Source organism: Elephantulus edwardii, unplaced genomic scaffold (assembly GCF_000299155.1).
Source record: "Elephantulus edwardii isolate Elephantulus edwardi_28Jun2011 unplaced genomic scaffold, EleEdw1.0 scaffold00114, whole genome shotgun sequence".
Lineage (NCBI taxonomy): Eukaryota > Metazoa > Chordata > Mammalia > Macroscelidea > Macroscelididae > Elephantulus > Elephantulus edwardii.
In genome coordinates this window covers 3,619,032-3,640,361 of record NW_006399864.1, presented here as the reverse complement: position 1 = coordinate 3,640,361, position 21,330 = coordinate 3,619,032, and the positions used below count along the sequence as shown (strand labels likewise).

At 38.2% G+C, this 21,330-nt stretch overlaps 1 protein-coding gene across 1 annotated transcript in view; it reads right to left on the bottom strand.

Annotated features, from left to right (window-relative positions):
- Positions 1 to 21,330, bottom strand: part of PKHD1L1 (polycystic kidney and hepatic disease 1 (autosomal recessive)-like 1) — a 184,076-nt gene that overhangs the window by 63,382 nt on the left and 99,364 nt on the right. Inside the window, exons 42-48 of the mRNA XM_006892350.1 lie at positions 17,982 to 18,138; positions 17,219 to 17,375; positions 15,817 to 15,896; positions 14,790 to 14,919; positions 13,165 to 13,294; positions 3,592 to 3,833; positions 2,007 to 2,143 (exon numbers count right to left, since the gene is read on the bottom strand). Coding sequence (XP_006892412.1) covers positions 2,007 to 2,143; positions 3,592 to 3,833; positions 13,165 to 13,294; positions 14,790 to 14,919; positions 15,817 to 15,896; positions 17,219 to 17,375; positions 17,982 to 18,138 — 1,033 coding nt within the window. The remainder of the gene's footprint in view (positions 1 to 2,006; positions 2,144 to 3,591; positions 3,834 to 13,164; positions 13,295 to 14,789; positions 14,920 to 15,816; positions 15,897 to 17,218; positions 17,376 to 17,981; positions 18,139 to 21,330) is intronic.

Here is a 21,330-nt window from a genome sequence, read left to right as displayed (position 1 = left end):
ATGGTTCTCATTTGGAAGAGTTAGTTGTACACTCCACTCATGCTTAATAGCCATATTTTTACTAAATAAATTAACAAATGTAGAAACAAAAGCTACCTTCTCTCTTTTCCTCTCCCTTTAGCCTATTGCCAACTTTTGTATTTTGGGAACCTTAAGATACATCCTTCTGATCCTATGGAGATTTTTGAAAGTATTTCTTTGAGTTTATTATGTTTAATATGTTTTAGTTGTTTGTGTATAAAGGATGCTCATCTAGATGATAACATAATTATGATAAAAACAAAAGGGAGAAAATATGGGAAGCCAATACTAAATATTTGTAATAAACTGAATGCTACTTAAATAAAAAAAAATACAAATTAAAGCCTGAAATAAAAACATCTAATTGCATAAAAAATTAATAAAAATTTCAAAAATACATCTTTCTGAATTGTTTATAAGGAATATATAATTACGCACTATTTGTATGACAACAGTCCAGAATAAGAGGTGCACAGCAAAGCCGACTGGGAGACAGGTGGGAGGGGAGGAAGAAAACTATTCAATAATGAAGGAATATTGTTTTTTAAAAAAGTGAACTGGAGGGGTAGGGAGGAAAATGTGTAAACAGTGGGTGAATCAAAATTTAACTCTTCTATAAACTTTTATTCAAGTCACAATAAAAGAAAATGCTACATTCCATGAAAAAAATGTAAAAATCATGGTATTTTCTAATGATAATCAGAAATTTTAAAGACATAGAAAGACTCATAAGTATCTGAGAAGAATCATATCCTCCTTTTTTTTTTTTTAAGAAACTGAAGGGCTGAGTGGCTTTTGTATGATAATAAAACCCCATTTAGTACTTTGGGGTCTGATGCTAGACTGGTGCTTTTCTTAACTCCTACGGGCTTCCTTTCAATACATCTGTGATCTAACAATCTACTACTCATTCTCATTACCTTCAAGTAAATTTTGACTCACAGAGACTCTAAAGGATGGAGCTGAACTGTCTCATTTGGTTTCCAAATTTAACAGAACAGCAAGCAACAAATGCTGGCGAGGTTGTGGAGAAACTGGAACCCTTTTCACTGTTGGTGGGAGTGTAAAATGGTGCAACTACTGTGGAAGGCAGTATGGCACTTTCTCAAAAAGTTGCAAATAGAGATACCCAGTAATTCCACTACTGGAACTATACCCCAAAGAGACCATAACTGACATCCAAGCAGATATACGCACACCCATGTTTATTGAGGCTCTGTTCACAATAGCAAGGAGTTGGAAACAACCTAAGTGCCCATCAACAAATGAATGGATAGAGAAGTTGTGGTATATTCACACAATGGAATACTATGCTGCATTGTAAAACAAGGAACTCATGCAATATTATTCAAAATGGGTGACTCTGGAGGACATTATAGTATCTCAGTCACAAAAGGACAAATACCGCATGGTGCAGTATGAAAATGGTAAGATGCAGAAACACACCTGATCTCTTAAGGAAGTGGACATAGTGAATATATTTAGAAAATACTATAATGTATGTAACATTACATTGGTTATATTGATATTGTTTATTGACTTATCTCCCCTTATGATTGTAAGTGGAGAGCTCTGGTGACCTAGTAGTAAGAAGCTGCACTGAAAACCCAAAGGCATGTGGTTCAAGGCCACCAGCTGCTCCATGGGAAAAGGTTGGGCATTCTCCTCCCAGGTGATTAACTGCCTCTGAAAACCCACAGGAGGGTCAGCTATGGGTCGGTTCCCACTTGATGGTAAACAACAACAACAATAACAACATGACTGTAAGTAGTATTACATGATGGTGAGTATGTTTGTACTTTGATTACAAGGAGTACAATCCCTATAAACCATGTATGATAACAAGGATTGTGTACTCCATTGTATGACTGTAAGTACAATTATATCTCCCCTATATGATTTTAAATAGTGTCTGGCAAAGTGTAGGAGCTCAGTATCTGTTTATTGCTTGGGAAAGTGCTAAGCTTAATAAAAATGACTCTTACCTCCACATATTCTATTCTTCCAGTTACCATATTAGCACTAGGTACAGGAGCATGAAACATAATGCAGCCTCCAAACTGGTCACTTCCTATTTCTTCTCCAAATTTTCCTTGAAGACATGTCTGTGTAGCAAATTCACCTTGAAAAAGATTTTTGAAGATATGAGAAAAGAAAAATCATCTAATAATCTTATTATGGGTAGATAATGAAGGGATTTTTTTTGTCTCAGTTACATCTCTTAATTTGCACACAATTTAGATCTCATCCATTTTATAAGCAGAACAAGAAAACAGGAATGGGAAAATGGTGACGTTGAGGTATTTACCTTCCCTGAATCTCTTGTGGGGTGAGAGGGTCTTGGTGGGCTCCTGCACCCTTCAGCCAAATGGCACAACTTCTGTGAGACAGCTGTTATGTGCCCTCAAGTAGACTCTGACTCACGGCAACTCTATGAATAGTAGATCCGAACCCTGCTCTATCCTGCACCATCTTCAGCATCTGTGGCCATTGTTACAGTGACTGTGTCAGTCCATCTTGTTGGGAGTTTAACTCTACATAAATCTCTCTTCTTTTTAGATTAACATACTCTTCTTTCCCCTCACCAGCTCAGGCCTAGCTGTGATTACAGCCTCTGGAGAGCTTGTAGGACTGTACTCTGGTACTCAGAGATGTTAGTGGAGGATGCTGCAATGGATTTCATTTCTCTGATCTTAGTGGGGAAAACAGAAACTCCAAAAACGGAGTAGCACTTAGCTATCAGATGAAAACAAAACAAACAAAGAAAAAAAACCCACTTGCAGTTGAATAAATTCAGACTCATGAGTAGACCTGTGTTCCATTAGGTTTTTGATGTCTGATTTTTCAACATTCATTCATCATTCCCATTGAGTCGGAACTGACTCATAGCTGACTCTTCAGCAGGTCTCTGAGGCTGTAAATCACACTGGAGGAGATAGTTATTTTTCACTTTCAGATCTGCTAGTGGATTTGAACAACCAGAGAGGAATGGCCTTGGAGTTAGCAATGCAACTCCTTAAAGACCAAGCCAGGAAAACTCACTGATTTTTCAGAAGCAGAGAGTAAAGTCTCTCCTCTGAGATGCCTCTAGATAGATTCCAACCACCAACTTTCCAGTTAGCAGCCTAGTGCATTCACCTTTTGCACCACTAAGGGACTTCATCAAATATTGTGATAAGTGTACTTGCCACAATAATTGCGGTCCAAAGGGCAGCTCTAAGGTTCTGATTTGCAGTGATATGTAGTGACAGTTTATCACATAGCATACTCTGGAGCTCTTGAGACTATACATATGCAGAAAAACCACACAAGTCTTTGGTGGACAGAAATAGAACTCAAGTTTCCCAAGTAGAAATTTTCTGCTCCTTCCTTATTTCCTAGATCGAAGCCAATTCGCAGACGCATAGTCTCTCCTTAAAAACAGCATTAGCATTTCAAATTTTTAACATTTAATTATACATACAAGATAGCAAATTTGCAGTTTGAAATTAAAATTCTGTATAAGCCAAATAAATTTTGAACTTTTTTTTAGCATGATTATATAAGCCATGCTCTTGCTGCTAAAATTACCTGTGTTGAACCCATCAGGGCATGCTGGAATTCTATCATTCCACTCTACATTATCAGACCCTTTAATTAAAATATTTCTTGTGAGAATTCCAACTTCTGCTCTTGCTTCAAACACAGTCCCGTCGGGGAGCGAGACAGTGATTCCTAAGTGTGTGTAGTTGAGCGGGTTGGCAAGTGTTATGTTCATGCCATCAGGAGATACAGATGCAATGGTTCTTTTCTCATTTTCTCGTTGACTATGTCTAGAAAACACATACAGGAGCACTTTTAGACTTAATGTAAACATTTCTTAATTTTTTCATATTTGATTTATGCCAGTTTGAACATCTTCTTGTTGCAAGATAAAATAATATTTTTATGACATACAATATTCCAAAGATTACTATATAGATATGATTTTACTCTTCCTTAGAGTAACGACAAACTTTGCAAACACATTTCAATTTAATTGCATGATTATGGTTTATCATTACAGTTACTGTGCTAAAATCTATTAAGTTTTCAAAAGAACAAAAACATTTAAAAGTAAAATGCAAAAAATACTCAGGGTAAGAAGCTAAAGTATTACACGAATCACTAAAAGGAATACCAGCATCCAAAAGATTAATGAGCAAAGAACATGAATCCCCCATATTACTCAGCATATACAGACAAATTATTTATTAAAGCAATAGGAAGATGCTAGCTTCTAGCTACAAAATTAATCAATTGGTGAAAACATGGGAGCTCTGATGGCTTACTGGTAAAGAATTGCGTTGTCAACGCAAAGGTAAGCAGTTCAAATCCACCAGTTGCTCCACTGGAGAAAAATGAGCAATCAATTCTCTCCTGGTTTACTGCCTTTGAAAACTCACTGGATTGTCAGGTGTGTGTCAGTTCTGACTTGATGCTACACATCAACAACAGCCACAATGGCAGTCAACAACAGTCCACGTTGGCAATGTTGTTGTTGTTGTTGTTGTTGTTGTTATGTGCCATCGAGTCGCCTGTGACTCAGCGACCCTATGTACAACAGCCCTAAACTCCGCTCTGTCCTGAGCCAATTGCACTGTCTCCGATACACCCCCGTCACTGAATCAATCCACCTCATAGAGGGCCTTCCTCTCCTGTGCTGTCCCTCCACCCTCCCAAGCATGATGTCCCTCTCTAAGGACCGGTCTCTCCTCACAACATGTCCAAAATATGTTAGACAGAGCCTCAGAATCCTTGCTTCCAAGGAGCCACCCGGTTTAACCCTTTCCAGGACAAATCTGTTTTCCTAGCAGTCCATGGTATTCTCAATACTCTTCTCCAGCACCACAGCTCAAAGGCATCAATTCTCCTTCTATCCTCCTTGGTCATTGTGCAACTCTCTGGTGCATAACAGGTGATTGTGAAGACCATGTCCTGTATCAGACGCACCTTATTCTCCAAAGAGACACCATTACTCTTCAGCACTTTGGAGAGGTCCCTAACAGCAGACTTTCCCATTGCAATGGATAGGTATCCTGGTGGATGGTGAAGCAGGAAATAAGTGGGTAAAGATGCGTGTGAGAAAGGCAGGGACAACACTGACACTAAAGTTAACTCCGCAATAAGGGATATACCTTTAACTTGCTGGTCTGTCTGATACTTCTCTAAACCTGAACATTCACATTGAGACAGACTAGGAAGAAGGATTGGCCATCCACTTCTGAAATAGCAGGCCTCTGAAAACCCTATGTATGTACATTGGCAATAGCAAAGTGAAATACACAATGATGATATTTATGGTATGGGAATATGTACGACAATTGGATGTGATGTGATGGAGAGTAATTTGACATCACATGTCATGAATCATAAAAATGTATATGCTTTTTAAAAAATGTACATGTTTTGACTGATACATTCTCTCTTAGAAAGTCATCTTAAGAATGAAAATGTTTCAAATCCACAAATACAAATGCAGAAAGATATTTATTATAGCATCCTTTACAAAAAAGGATGGTAAAAAGTAAAAAAAAAACCCTTAGCAACAACTTGTAAGGTCAACTATAATACAAGTAAGTGATGAATGTTATATTACCACCAAGAGTTTGTAAGGATCAAATAAATAATATGATAGAGCTACAGAAAAAATTAGGGTTCCATATTAAATATACAGTGTTATCTTAATTTTGTAAAAATATTAATTTTACAGGAAATGAAAATAACTGCTTAAATAGTAGAATTATATTTTCTACTTAGATAAGCTTCCCAGAATTTCAATTAAAAACATGAGAAAAGTAATAAAAAACATACCAGAAGTCCTTTATGCCATATTATTTCTTTGAAAAAATAAAATATAAATACCTCTATCAGTGTGAAAACTCAAGTCTTATCATAAGTTCACAAAGTCTAAGAGAGCAATTCTTCATTATAGTTGGATATTAGAATTATAGTTCTGAATATATTCTGTTATTGTAAGGGAGCACTGGTGGTCTAGTGAAAAGAAACTGCACGTCAATCCCAAAGCCATGCGGTTCGAATCCACCAGCTGTTCTGGTGGAGAAAGATGGACAATCTCCTCCTGTGTGATTTACTGTCTCTGAAAATGTGCTGAAGGGTCAGCTATGAGTCAGTTCCAACTCAAACAACAACAACAACAACAAGAACAACAACAAGTTTTATCTTGTTGTTGTTGTTGTTATGTGCCGTCAAGTCACTTGCGACTCATAGCGACCCTATGTACAACAGCCCTAAACTCTGCTCTGTCCTGTGCCAAACGCACTGTCTCTGACACTCCTATCCCAATTATCCCAGTTACTGAATCAATCCACCTCATAGAGGGCCTTCCTCTCCTGCGCTGTCCCTCCACCCTCCCAAGCATGATGTCCCTCTCCAAGGACCAGTCTCTCCTCACAACATGTCCAAAGTACGTTAGACGGAGCCTCAGAATCCTTGCCTCCAAGGAGCCACCCGGTTTAAGGATCTCCAGGGAATAGGCACAAATCCTTAAAAACTCTTCAGATGATTTTAATGTTTGATGATCTGTACCATTTACCTTTCCTTGACACAGACACAACTCTGCTCTAGGCCGCTGGTCTTGCTATTCCTCAGAAACAAAGGCTAGAGCCTGGAACTTTTCCCTATGCTATTTGTAGATATCATTCCCTCACTTTCTTTAGTTTTCTGCTCAAACATCACCTCATCATGAGGACTTTTCCTGATACTCTCTCTGTCCTTCCTCATTGTTGCTGTTGGTAGGTGCTGTTGAGTCAAGCATGATCCTAGTGAATCTATGAAGTCACAGAACCCTGTCCTATGTTCTGAACTCTGTCCTGTCCTGTGCCAGCCTCATCAGATCTGATGCCCATGAACCAACTGCAGGAGTCACTGTGTCAATCCATCGGGCTGAGGGTCCTTTTATCTTTTGCTAACTCTGCGTATTTCCAAGCATGATGTGCCGATCCAAAGAATAGCCTCTCCTAACAACAAGCCCAAAGTATGGGGAAGTTGTTTTATGTCTCCCGCCCTCCCCAGTGTTTTTAATCACCTGCTTTGCATCTGAGACTTGGACAATGAATAAGGATTGATGCCTTTGAGTTGTGGTGTTGGAGAAGAGTGCTGAATGGACTCTTATGGACTGCCAAAAGAACAAATATGTATGTCTTGAAGAAACTGCAGCCAGAGTGCTCCTGGGAGGCAAAGATGACAAATCCTTCCTCATCCTCCTTCCCAACTGTCTTACCACTCATCTGCTCTTGCTTTGTTTTTCCATATAGTTTTTCTGACTTGTATCTTTTCTTGCTCTCTAATTATTGTTGGACTCCCTGTAAATGTCAAAACCAAAAGAACTTGGTTTTGCTTTCTACTTTTCTCTCATAAATGGCTAGGAAAGGTGCCTGGCATGAAACAGACACTCCATTTGCTATCAAGCTGGAACTGACTCATAGCTGACACTCCAGTGGGTTTCTGAGGCAACTGCAAAGGAGGTGATTGCTTATCTTTCTCCCAAGCACTGCCTGGTAGATTCAATCTACCAGAGAGGTATGATCTTTGGGCTAGTAATGCAACTCCCTGCAAACCAGGACACTGAGAGCTGTAGATACCGAATGAAATGAAATCAATAGCAACTGAGACAAGTAACTATTAGTAAATGAAATGAATATTAAAATGAATACTCACAAATGACTTGAGTGTGTATCAGAATAAAAGCTACGATGTTAAGTGCTGTCAAGCACGACTCTTAGCGACCCTATGAACAAAAGATTTGAACCCTGTTCTATAACTATCATCATTTCTCTAATGTTCACAGAGATTCCAAAGGCATGTTGCTTAGGATATGGATGCCAATCATGCTTCCAAGCTTGTCTTAATCTGGGAGCTCCACCAAACACTGTTCTTTATGGGTAACCATTATGGCATTTGACACACCAGTGGCACAGCGTTCAGTATCATATAACTCCAAGTTATCTCTATACAACAACCTAACAGAGCAGTGCTGTACCACTTAGAAGAATGTTCTTCCCAAACACAATTAACAACAAAATAAGAGAACCTCCCTTCCAGAATCCAATTGCTTCACACATGAGTCTCCAAACTGGAAACTTAGTCAGGGCCCAATCAACTTTTAAATACAAAGGCCGCTCAGCAGGTCTTGATTGACTTAAACAAGAGGCTTCCAGCCCATAGCTGATAGCTAAATCCAATAAATTCAGCTCACTTATGACTGTTGTTATTGTTATGTGCCGTGGAGTCACTTACAACTCATAGGGACCCTATGTACAACAGCCCTGAAATCTTCTCTATCCTGTGCCAACTTTACTGTCTGTGTCACACCTGCCCTCATTACCCTACTCACTGTATCAATACCTCTCACTGATGGTCTTCCTTTCTTTCTCTGCCTCTTCACCATTCCAAGCATGATGTCCCTCTCCTCCTTGCAACATGCCCAAGGTATGTCAGAAGAAGCCTCAGAATCCTTGCCTGGCTTCAACCTCTCCAGAACGAACCTGTTTGTTCTCCTGGCAGTCCATGGTATATTCAACACAATTATGAACATAATAAAAATAAAAACAACCCAGATTTTCAACTAAAATAAGAGAACCTACCTCCAGAATCCAACTGCTATAGTAAATATAAATTCTTACAGGAGTTTGAGATTAGAGATATTGAAATGAGCTGGACAGTCCATCAACAAATGAATAGATAGAGAAAGCTATGGTATATTCACACAATGGAATACTATGTAGTACTGAAAAACAAGGAACTCATAAAATATTATACACAATGGGTGGCCCTGGAGGACATTATGCTGTGTGAAATATCTTAGTCAAAAAAGGACAAATACTGCATAATGCCACTGTTATAAAACAGGACTGACATGAGGGGTAGGGAGAAACTAAGAAAAGAGGGGACAAATAATATACCCTGCACTGAAATAGATAAGGAATAGAACTGCTTAAAAAGAACATATGTTTAGGTATTATTTGCATAACAATAATAAGAGCTGCATAGTAAGGTGGACTGGGGGAGGGGGTCGTACACAATGGAAGAAATTTTTTTCAAAGTGAAAACTGAACTGGGGGGATGGGCAGGGAGAAAGATGTGCAACAATGAACGAATGGAAATCTAAGTTCTCTATAAACTTTCACTAAAATATCAATTTTTAAAAAATGAGCTGGATAGGATGGGCAAGTTTTCAGAGTAGGACTAGTACTCACACGAGATTCCAAGCAGCCAGATCGCTCGGTTGAAAACAAGAGTGTAGGAATGTGGCAGAATGGGCTCAGAAGCGTATAGGCTTTGAAAAGATCTACTTTAGAGACAAGGTTCATATGAACAGCAAGCATATTAGTGTATAACTTAGAGGATCACGTTGAGAAACCAGAGAATGGACTGTTGTTGTTAGGTGTTGTTGACTTGATTATCCTCTGAACAGATCCTAATCTTGCCTCTCCTGTGTCATCCTCACAGTCTCCGACGAGCTCGAGTCCACGGTGACAGGCACTAACTATGTCAATCCACCGGGTTGAGGATCTTCTTTCTTCTCTTTCCCACACCATTTCCAGCATAATGTCGCTTTCCACCATTGAGTTCTTTTTAAAGGATAGATTGGTGGTTCTCAATCAAGAGTGATTTATAAACCAGTAAAAAACAACAAAAATAATTAAAAGAGTGCTTTGTCCCCTAATGGGATCTTTGGTAATATTTGTAGAAAATTTTGATTGTCATAAGTGGTGCATGTCCCAGATATGTCCCTGGTGCTGCTAAGCTTCCCACAATACACAGCAAAGCTGTTGTTAGCTGCCTTTGAGTTGGTCTCCAAATCACAGTGGATTCAATCCTTGACTATCCTCGTGATTGGTTGTGGGTCAATAGGAATGTCATCGGCAAGCCAATTTTTCAGGGAGCTCGGGTGGCCTAAGGAGTAGAGTGTTAAGCTATCAACTCAAAGGTGGATGGTTCCAATACACCAATTTCTCTACAGGAGAAAGATGGTCAGTCTTCTCCCATATGATTTAAAGCCCCTGAAAACCCTGTGATGGGTCAGCCATGAGTTGTTTCCTCCTTGAAAGTAATGAGAAAGGGAGTGAGTCAATTTCCAAAAGTAGATCACCAGGCCTTTTTTCCTAGTAGTCTGTTACAGACCGGAAACTCCACTGACACATGTTCAGCATCACCTCTCTCTCTTTCTCATTGCCATTGGCCACGCTGCCTGCCTTGGCATGGGCAGTGCAACTCCTTACCCACTAGGCCACCAGAGCTCCTTGTTCAGTACCATGTTGTTGTTGTTGTGTGCCTTCAAGTCAGAAGTGACCCACAGCTTTCAGTGAGTTTTCCAAGGCAGTTCATTGCACAGGAGGAGACTGCCCATCTTTCTCCTGCGAAGCAGCTCGTGGATTGGAACAGCCTGCTTTGGGGATTGCAGCCCAGCTTCTTACCACTAGGCTACCACAGTTCCCTACTCAGCATTATAACAATGTGAAATGCGCCACTGACAGATGAGTGATGGTTGCAGGCACATAAAGTGAGCTGGACGGCAGATGAAGTGGGTCTCCTGCGTGAATGGCAAGGCTCCTACCACTAAAGTAACAATTAAAAAACTATCTCATTTAAAATTTGATATTTTGGTTGAGAGATCTTGACAGGGAGGCTCCTAAACAGGGAAGATAAACAATTAAAGACTTTAAAGAGACAAGTGTATCACTGTTTAATTGTATACTCCCTCCTACAAAGGGGTAAGCTTAGCAGAATTACTACTGTGACATTTTCTTTTGACTCTTTTCTCCTTGGGCAGAGTCTTTTTTTTGTTTTAAATGTCAGTTTAAATGTCATGTGAAATAGGTTAAAAGTCACCACTCTGAATTTTACAAATCCCTCCTCCATATTGTAATCCTGTCATTTATCTATTCTGCTGTCCCTTATGCTAATTGATCCCTCCATGAAAAGGACCCTGTTAAGTCGTTCTGTGTGCTGAATACCTAGTACAATGCCTGTCATTACAGCTTTTGATGGATTGATCGACTCAATGCAGAATAAAATGAGTGTGAAAAAAAGAGTAGAGGAGTGGAAAGCAACCTGGAAGCGGATGTAGCATTTCCACATCTCAGAAGCTAATGGGAGAAGATGTTGGAAGAGACAGTTCAAGGATCAGAGCCAAAAGAACACTGCGGTGTGCGGAAAGTGAAGAGTTATAATCATTAGAAAGTCCTGGTGAGGTTAATATGAAGGGGGCGGGGGAAGGAAAAAGAAAGAAAGTAGCTGGAGGGGACAGCAGACCACAAGTTCTTTGGAAGATCATGAGGGGATGGAAAAACTATTAGAGGGTAGAGAAATAAGGATGCAAGAGATTAAGGAAGAATCAATCCATGGAACAAGAAGTCACCTACCACCACGACCACCCCCCCTCAAAACCCCTCAACTTCCTAATGTTGATTTCAACTCCAAGCAACCCTACAGAAAGATCAGAACAGTGCTTCCAATGCTGGCAAATTCCAGGAAAGCAGATTCCCATAGCTTCATTGGAGAGCTAGTGGACTCAAACTGTTGACCTTTTGATTAGCGGCCAAGCACGTAGCTGTTTAATCACTTGGGTAGCTAGTTCAAGATCCCACAAGAAGTGTAAGAAAGGACTTCAGACTACTTGGTCAGAGAATTCCCTTTGTTTTTGATGACAGTCATTTGTTCAGAAAAATAAAAAAACAAACTCTTAAAATAATTGTGTTAAATGTACCTAACACACAAATTTTTCCTTCTTATATCATTTAACTCTTCTATAGCATTTCTTTTGGGCCATATTCTGCTCTCTGCTTTAGACATAATAACTGATTTAATCCTAACAGTAATTCTACGAGGTGCATGCTACTATTGTTCTGATTTTACTGAAGTACAGATCAATGAAATAAAACAGTCACAGAAAAAAAAAACAACAACAAAAAACAGTCACAGAACTGATAGAAAACTTTCTCTTAAAGACTTGCTTTATAAATCTTAGAATAAAGTTTATCAATGAACAGACAACAATGAGATATCCTTACCAAACTTTTAATTCATGTTTCTTAAGACTATGCTAAATTACAAGCTTACTCTTTTATTTCATACAGGAAGCTAAAAATGAGGGTTATTCTATTCTATTAGTAACCCCTTTCATTTGAAGCCTTTTTAAAAATAAAAATGTTGCCATTATATAATTAAGATTTCTTCTAAGAGTAGAAAAAAACAGGCATTTCTAACGCTAATTATATATTTAATTCTTCCTAACATCTGCTTGTGTATTTATAACTCAGAAAATGGCAAACTCAAAATGCCAGCTTAAACTTTAATTTTTACATTGAGTCATAGCTTTAACACAATTTCGTTTTTCCCTGTCATAAAATTACTACTTATTCTCTGAGCCATATCCAATATTACTACTGCTTATAATTTAAAGTGACAATAAGGGTCCCTTTCCCCCCCTCCCTTGCTATATGCGTAGTATAATTTTATTCATAGTCTTCCTTTTGTTTCTTCCTCACTAAAATAAAGAATTAATCAGAAAATAAGGGTTATACTATGTTTTCATTTTAAAATGTCTGGCACCTCAAAGGTCAAGTTAATAATCACTTCTTCTATTATGGTTCCTTCCCTTTTACTCAATCATTGCAAGCACTTGCACATCACTCTTCGAGAACCACTGGCAGAATAAGAATTTAGTAGCTGCTTTCAGTTTAATTAGTTGATGTCTTCAAACAAAGATTTTAATTCACACTTTTTCATATATTAGCATATCAAGGTAGAGTTGTATATCAGAGCCTTTTATTTTTTAGCAACAGAATGGCTTTTCAATGAAATTTTACAGAAGAACCTACTCATGTAAAAGAGAGAAAATATTTTACTAGTATGTATTTATTCCATAAGTTTAAATTTATAATTTTTCTTATGAGTTCATTCAATCACTCATCATATGATCACTCGATCAAGAAAATGTTAAGATGGGGCAAATGTATACTTGAGTGTATTAGAGGTTTCAGGATGACAGACAATAAACATTAAGTGGATGAGTTGTGTCCCATCTAAATGATCCCCTTATTACACGGTTTAAACATCTCGACTCCAGATCAAAGTCATAAATCTCTGAAAACTTCTTACCTGTGTCCTGTGCTTGCAATGACAATGTCATCTCCTGCCTTCCAGGTTACAGCTTCTTGTAAAACCAAGGTGCTCTCCCCGGCCTCGGCTGTGTGAGCCAAACGCGTCCAGACCACGGGCACAGGCAGGCCTAAAACCCAACATGCGGACAGGGCATTTGTTCAAGATTATTGAGCACTTTTTAAATTTTAATCTTGTCCTGGATTGAATCCATTTTGGGAAGGTGCATTTTTACCATAGGTGCATTTTAAACCTTTCTAAAAAATGTATGTTATTCTTTCTATAAAATGTCAAAATGATGCTTCTTAACAACACAAATGGTTTTATAAAAAGGAGTGCTTGTGGCTCAGAGGTTAGAACATTTTGCTAACATCAAGGGTGGCAGTTTAAACTCCTTGGGAAGAAGTGGAAGAAGTCTAATTCCGTAAAAATTTATAACTTAGAAATACTATGGGACAGTCTTATGCTGTCCTATAGAGTCACTATGAGACAGAGTGGGTTTGGAGTATGCATGGGGATTTTTGAGGAGGGAATGTTGGAAAGGGTGAATCCAAGTTTCTCCTTGGAGGCTAGGATTTTGAAGCTCCTCCTCACATACTTTGGGCATGTGGCCAGGAGAGACTGGTCCTTGGAGAAGGACATCATGCTCAAAAGGGTGGAGGGACAGGGCAGGAGAGGAAGACCCCAGATGAGATGGATTGATACAGTATCTGGGGCGGTGGGGGTTAGTGTGTCAGAATTAGTGAGACTGGCTCAGGACAGGGCAGGGTTCGGGGCTGCTGTACATAGAGTTTCTATGGGTCACAGGTGACTTGATGTCACATAACAACAACAATAATATGGTCCTATGAAATTTTTGTTTTTTTTAAAAAAAATACTTTTCTTCTACTCCATTTATAACAGTTTCATGTACAGAAGCAATGTAAATATTGTGTGATGGTGTCATTTGTATAGGAATTGCTTAAGATGATAATGGAAGAATGAAGTTTGTAAAGTCTTAAGAAATTATAGCTACACAAATCTATTTAGCCCAATGCACCTCTAAAGTATGAAAAATACAACACTCTAAGCATACAAAAGAGATACATTACAATATAGAATTCTTTACTATATAAAAGAGATGCATTATGGTATAGAAAAAAATTCTTTAATGTAAAAAAAGGATCCAAACTATGCTTCCTTTAAACAGACAGTTCCAGTGCCTCAAACATGGTCAGTATGATTTTTATGTCCTGACAATTTTCCAGAATATGTTCTTACAAAGTTTTAAGTGCTATTTTTAAGAAAAAGACTCTTTTCAGATACAAATAAATTACTAATTTCTACTTCTAGCAAATGAGTGTTGTGTTTTTTTTAAATGTAGACAAATAACTGAATTAACAATCACAGGAAAGGGCTAATTTAAACAAAAGATGCCCTTGGTGTAGAGAGGCCTCAGGAAGTGCTTTCAGCAGGGTAGGCTAAGATGGCCTGGCCTGGTCTGAATGCAGGTGGAGAGGGATGTTCTAGGATGTGGGAAAGGCTGGCAAGCGCTCCTTTAGGGAATCCAGTCAGAACTACTCTCTCTGTTTTCCTGGCTGATTCCTCCTCTAGCAGGCTCCTGAGTGCTGGCTACTGAATCATACCATGCAGATCCAGGACACCCTCTCTCACGGCCAGTGTTTTGGCGCCATAAACAGGGAGCTCAGGGGATCGCAGGTGCCCATGCAAAGTGATGATCGCCTTGTGTTTAAATGGGGATGCTTCTGTTCCAATCTGAAAGAGATGTCACAAGCATCACTGGAAAGCAAAACCCCAAGAGCCACATATCTAATTACACCAATGACCTCTTCCCTTGTCGCTTCTCACATTTGAGAATTGACTCTTCAACTATTCAGTACCTTTCTCCTCAAATGAAATTTCAGTTTTCTACCTAGCCAAATACAACATGTCAACTCTTAGAAAATGTGTTGTTCAGCCATACCACAGAGCTAATTTTCTTCTGCTTTAATTTTAAATGTTCTCTGATGGCAACACACTGATGTACTATCTTATCAATAAAAGAGGAAGAATACTTCCAAGAAACTTTTTCTTATCAAAGGGATTTTATACCTACAGATATATAAGCAAATATAAGCTTGAGAGAGGATGGCATAATGAAGAATTATTATTATTATTATTATTAATTATTATTATTATTTTGTGCCTTCGAGTTTATTTTGACTTGGAGTGACCCTACAGACAGGGTGAAACTGCCATAAAAGGTTTCCTCAGTGGGAATCTTTACAGAAGTCAATTATTAGGTCTTTCCGCCAATGGAATGGCTGGTAGGCTTGAAACTCCAAACTTTCGGTTAGAAGTTGGGCACTTAATCATTGGGCTAACAAAGTGCCGTATTTTGTACATCACGCAGTCACTCCCTTATTCAGTGCCTTCAAGTCAGACCTGAAACATAGCCGATTCTCCTTCGAGTTTCCAAGATTGCCAATTACATGGAAGGAGACCACCCTCCCGAGGAGACACTGGTGGATTTGAACCATCAGAGAGCTGCACCTATTGAGTTAGCAGCACTGCTAATGGTCTGCAGCACAGCTCTCTGTTACAGAGCTCTCATGTACATACAGTATTTTACAAAAGCTTGGAAAGGAATAGATATAAAATTCTCTCACATACCTGAAGAGTGCCTCCATCTGTAATTAGGATATTTTCTGCCTGAAGTTCAAGATCAGCTTCATCAAATATTAGAGTTCCACCTATAAACCATACAATTTTGAAATATAGCTTGAGGAAAGACATTGTTAAACTAGGTATTAACTATTTTCTCATTCCTGTACTCCTATTTTACTACGTATATAAATTTCACATTGATTTTTGACACTATAAAAGTATAAAAACTGATCAAGCCCAGTGAAATGAGAGAAATTCCCAAGGTGGTTGTTTTGCCTTTTACTGTCCTTATTTAAATGTTATTATGTAACACAGCTTCATAAATTAGAGTTCTAAAAACTCAGGGCCTAGAAATAAATTAAGAATGAAAAAATTCAAATCAAAGAAGAATTTTTATGGAAACTGTAATGTCAACATTAGCTTGAACTTTTATCTGGATTCCTGGATATTGTGATGGATTAAGCATTCGTTGCTAGCCCACTAGCCTTTCAGTGGAACACCAGGGAGCCCACTTCCAACGACTTCCAGGCTTGGAGACCCTATGGGATAGTTCTACTCTGTCCTTCAGGGTTATTATGAGTCAGAATCAACTTGTCAGTAGTGAGGTTTTTTCCAAGGGGTAGGATTTTACCCTTTTATTTGTTCTATAAACAGTTACAGCTTGATTGACATTATTAAAGAACACCTGGAATAAAATCTGTGTGAAATGAATATTTATAGACAACATTTTACTTGTCCAGAGGTTCAATATTTAATAACTTAAAAATCTCTGGACAATGTTGCTGTTATCTCAGAAGTTAAAATAAGAACAAAACAAAGAGTCCTTGAGTAGCTAAAATCATTTTGGCAAAACTCAGGCATTAAAGCCCTGAGTCCTTACATTAACTTCTTTTCCCTTACATGCAATTGCAACTGATTGACTTAATAAAAACAGAGTATCAAGAAGCAGAGAGGATTTCAATCCAAATCACAACTTGACATTCAAAGGAAGTCAGAAGGATCAGTTAGGACAAAATACGATAAGCTCTCATGAACTCACTATGCCAATGCTTTTCTTAGTGGAGAATACCCTGTACCATGACGCAGCGCAGGTGGGCGATCATACTCATACACATGTTATTGCAACAAAAGTTTCATGAAGCAGCATTTAAGAGATAATGTTACCTTATATGTGCAATATACCCTGCTATTCTCTAACCTTATTAATTATGAAAATACTGGTTGCAAGACAGTAAATAATTGCATGATAACAAATGGATTTTAATATTCAATTTTGTAAAATCCCTCTATCTAGCACTGTGTTATAAACATGACACAACTAATAAAGTCTATAATCATGCATTTTTATTAGATTAGCTTCCAGAAAGATTTAATAGTAGACTTAGTAAACAGATTTTCTGATTTTTACCCTGAATAAGCAGCATTTTCAGAACTGGGGTGCTTTGATCCAGCAAAATTATCTGTCCTTTGGTAATAACAACAAGTGACCCTTCGTCAGGCGGAGATTTTCCTCCCCAGGAGAAGTTGGAGGACCAAGCATCAACATATAAGAACTCAGCATTATCCTGTTAAAAAACAAAACAAAAGAAAACAAAACCACCAAGAGTTGTGGCTGTTACAGATGTAGAGGCGTTAGGGTAGAATTCTTTACTCAATTTTTCCAAAAAAGAAATTTGGAATCATAAAATGTTTAGCAACAATTAGTAAACCATAAAACCTGCTTTGAATATTATAGCTGATTCTCTATTTAACTCAAGATATTACTGAAGCAAAAAAATAATGACAGCTGTACCAAGGCCCAGAATAATAACCCAAAGTATGAAATAATAAAAATTCTTAGTAACAACAAAATCATAGCTACTTTAAATGTATTAGCTATATTTAATCACATCCAAGCTATTTTTCAGAGGTAATAGGGATAAATAGGCCAGGGTGGCAGTATAGTTTACACTCAGTAGCTAACCAAAGGGTTGGTGGTTCAAACCCATCAGTCACTTCCAGTAAGAGAGTAAGTCAACTCATTCCCAGGGGATCATTATGTGTTGAAACTGATTCAATAAGTGATTCTGGTATGCATGCTTGTTTTAAAAGTAAAAATAAAATACCCATTAATCATCCCATAAACCTATCTTTTCTGTTGCGGTGATTACTATCCCCAGTGGCCCCATTACCAGTTTGGCCATGCCGATGTTTCTGATGGTAACATGAACCGGAGCCCATCCTGAAGCAGTGTGGCTGTTTGTCGTGCAGATGATGTGTGTCTTGTTGGAGTGTACAACATCACATTCCGCTTCAGCGATGGTGACATGCACGTCCTGAATATCTCCACTGCAGAGTAAAAGGAGAAACAAAACACATTCATTTTTTTTAAGTTTCTAGGCCACATCATTAGTTATTTGTATGGTATTGTATGACGCAGCAACGGAGCTGGAGCAGCACTCTGTACGTAAGGCACTGAGCTGCTGAACAAAAGGTATTTGGCGCCAACCCACCAGCTCCTTCTCTCAGGGGTAAAGAAGCGGCAGTCAGCTTCCGCACAGATTTACAGCCTTGGAAACACTGTGGGCGATTCTATTCTGCTCTATATTGATAGGAGTTGGAATGGTTTTGGTGTTACAACTCATAAAATGGAAAAGAAGTAGTTTTAAAAATTGGCAGGGTTTTTTTTTAGAGTTGTTTGCTTATTTATTGAAAGACTTCATAGCATGGGTGACATACAGTTTAAACTTTTTGTGAATTGAAGAGAATTACTTGGATGTCAATGAAAAAATTGGCTTTTTTTTTAAAAAAAAATTTAAAATATTTAATGAAGAAAAGCAAAGAGGCCAGGGATGAGATTCTATCCCTCTTCCTTTTGCTTTTCCTGGTACTGCTTTCTTGCTGGTAGTTTGTGTTTACAAATAAGCCCAAAACATAACCCAGAAAATGTAATTATTCTAGCTTCTTGCTTAAAAGGTTTATTGAAGAATCATACAAAATTATTCTGTAAAGTGATGATCATTGATTTTTTTTGTGCCTTAAAAATCCATGTGTACATCTCACTAACACAGCCACAATTTTATTATATGAAAATGTTAAGTCTTAATTATCAGCAGATGAAATGCAGGCAGGTTTAACCTCTTCTAGCGCATGAGTAAAACTGCTTCCTTCTTGCTCTTCAACGAACTGGCAGCTATATCCCTTTTTATTTAAATGCAGTCAAGTAAAACAGACAATAATGTTGAATATAGTGGGTGGTGACGGTTGTTAGGGCTGTTGAGTATGACTCATAGGTTCACTATGAACTACCGAGCTGACCCCTGACCTACCCTGCGCCATCTTCAACATCTTTAACACACTCCAGCCTTTTGCTGCAGTCGCTGTGTCAATCCACCTGGCTGAGGGGCTTCCTCTCTTTTGCTGATCTTCAACTGTTCCAAGCATTATAACCCTCTCCAAGGAATAGCCTCTCCTAGCAACATGCTCAAAAGTAAATGAGATGAAGCTGCATTATCTTTGCTTCCATGGAGCACTCTGGCTGCACAAGACATATCTGTTTGTTCTTTTGGCAGTCCATAGGATATTTAGTGTTCTCTTCCAACACCACAGCTCAAAAGCACCAATTCTTCTTCTGACATCCTTATTAGTTATCTAGCTCTCAGATCCATAGCAAGTGATTAAAAAGACCATGGCCTGAAAAAGGCACACCTTAATCCTCAAACTGACACCATTGCTCCTCAATAATTTGGAAACATCCCTAACTGCAGACTTTGCAAGCGCAATATGTTTCCTGATCTGACTGCTGGTACCAACAGTGTTGATTGTGGATCCAAGTAAGTTAAAGTTGTTGATAGTTTCAATCCTTTCATGATTCTTCCTATTGATCCAGTGGTGTGAATTTTTGTTTTTCTTGACGTTGAAATGCACTCTGTATTGAACACTATATTTGATTTTCTGCAGCAAGCTCTCCAAGCCGATATTTTCTCTCCTTACCTGTGTAATCTGTATGTTGAACAAATTATTCAAGAAGCTGGACTCTATGAAGAAGAATACACTGCAGGTAAGCTATTTCATTATAGGAAATAGGAGACATGGATGTGTTTAGCAAGATGATGGCACAACCATTCTGTGCTGGTGAGTCATACTGTTGGAAAACAGTAAAATGTCTTTGAGTTTTCATCTTCTTTCTTTAGGATTCTACATTTGTTATAGCTTTTGAATATTTTTAACTAGGAAAGTGTAGTTGTTTTCAACATTTGAAATTGATTTAAAACTCATCTAGAACAGTATTTTCAATGAGTATAGCAAAAGACATATTAAATAATATGCTTAAAAGGAGGAAGAAAAATGTATAATGGGATTAATCCAAACAGAGCGAAATCTTGTCATATCTCATCTGGTAGATTCTGGAAAAATTCTTGTCTGTGATAACGAGCATTTTGGTGATCAGCAAGGCCACACACCTTGGTATAAATGGGACTAGAGTAAAGGCCTTTTTGTCTGTTTCTCTTTTTCTTTTATAAAGAAAATGCTGTGATTTCAAAAGTCTGATTTGTATTTTAAAAAACTAAACATGAGAACACCATTACCATTCAATCTCATCATGTGAGCATTTACTTGGGATGATTCAACATACTTATGAGAGGAAGAAAAAAAAATTATTAAAATAACCAAGATCAAGCAATTCAATACCACACGTGATGAGAATGTGTGTCCTCAAATGGCCTTTGGATGGCAGATGTGAATTTCCAGATCTATTTCCAGTCCCATGAGCTTCTCAAAAGTGCTCTCACTCCTCCAGTGCTAGCTGACTGTGATTCAGATTTTTAGCTGTGTCTTTTTCATTGAAAATTTCCCTAAATACAGGAAAACTTTCTGTATTCTGTTTTGCTTCTTCTCCCTCACTGACTCTTCCTCCTTAGCTTTGCCCATCTCTCACCTCCTTGACCTCTTCACGCTGAGACACCACAGCTTGGCCTTGAGCATCCTTTTCTAACTCATCCAATCTCATGGCTTTAAGTCCATCCATAAAAGGAAGGTCTCCAGTCCACATCCCTAGTGTGATATCCATATCCTTGCCTAGCACTTCTAACTCACAAAACTGCCTCCTCACAATCTCCTTACCTCCATAAATATCTCAGTCACAAAAAGACAAATACGGCATAATGTCACTGTTATAGAAAAGGACTGACATAGGGGGTGGGAGGAGACTGAGAAAGAGGGGATAAATAATGTATGACATAGATGAGGAAGAGAACTGTTTAAAAGGGATATATAATCAGGTATTATTGTCATGACAGGAGTCCAGAACGAAGGTAGCATAGTGAAGTAGACTTGGGGGGAGGAATTGAATAACAATGAAAGATTTTTTTCTTTTACTTTTCAGAAAGAAAAGTGAATGGGGTGGGGAGGGCTGGACAGAGAGAAAAGTGTAACAATGAATGAATGGAAATACAAAGTCTCTGTAAACTTTAATTAAAATAAATTTTTTTAAAAATTTCATATTTTGCGTCAGGGCAAAAGCCTTGGCATCATCTCTTC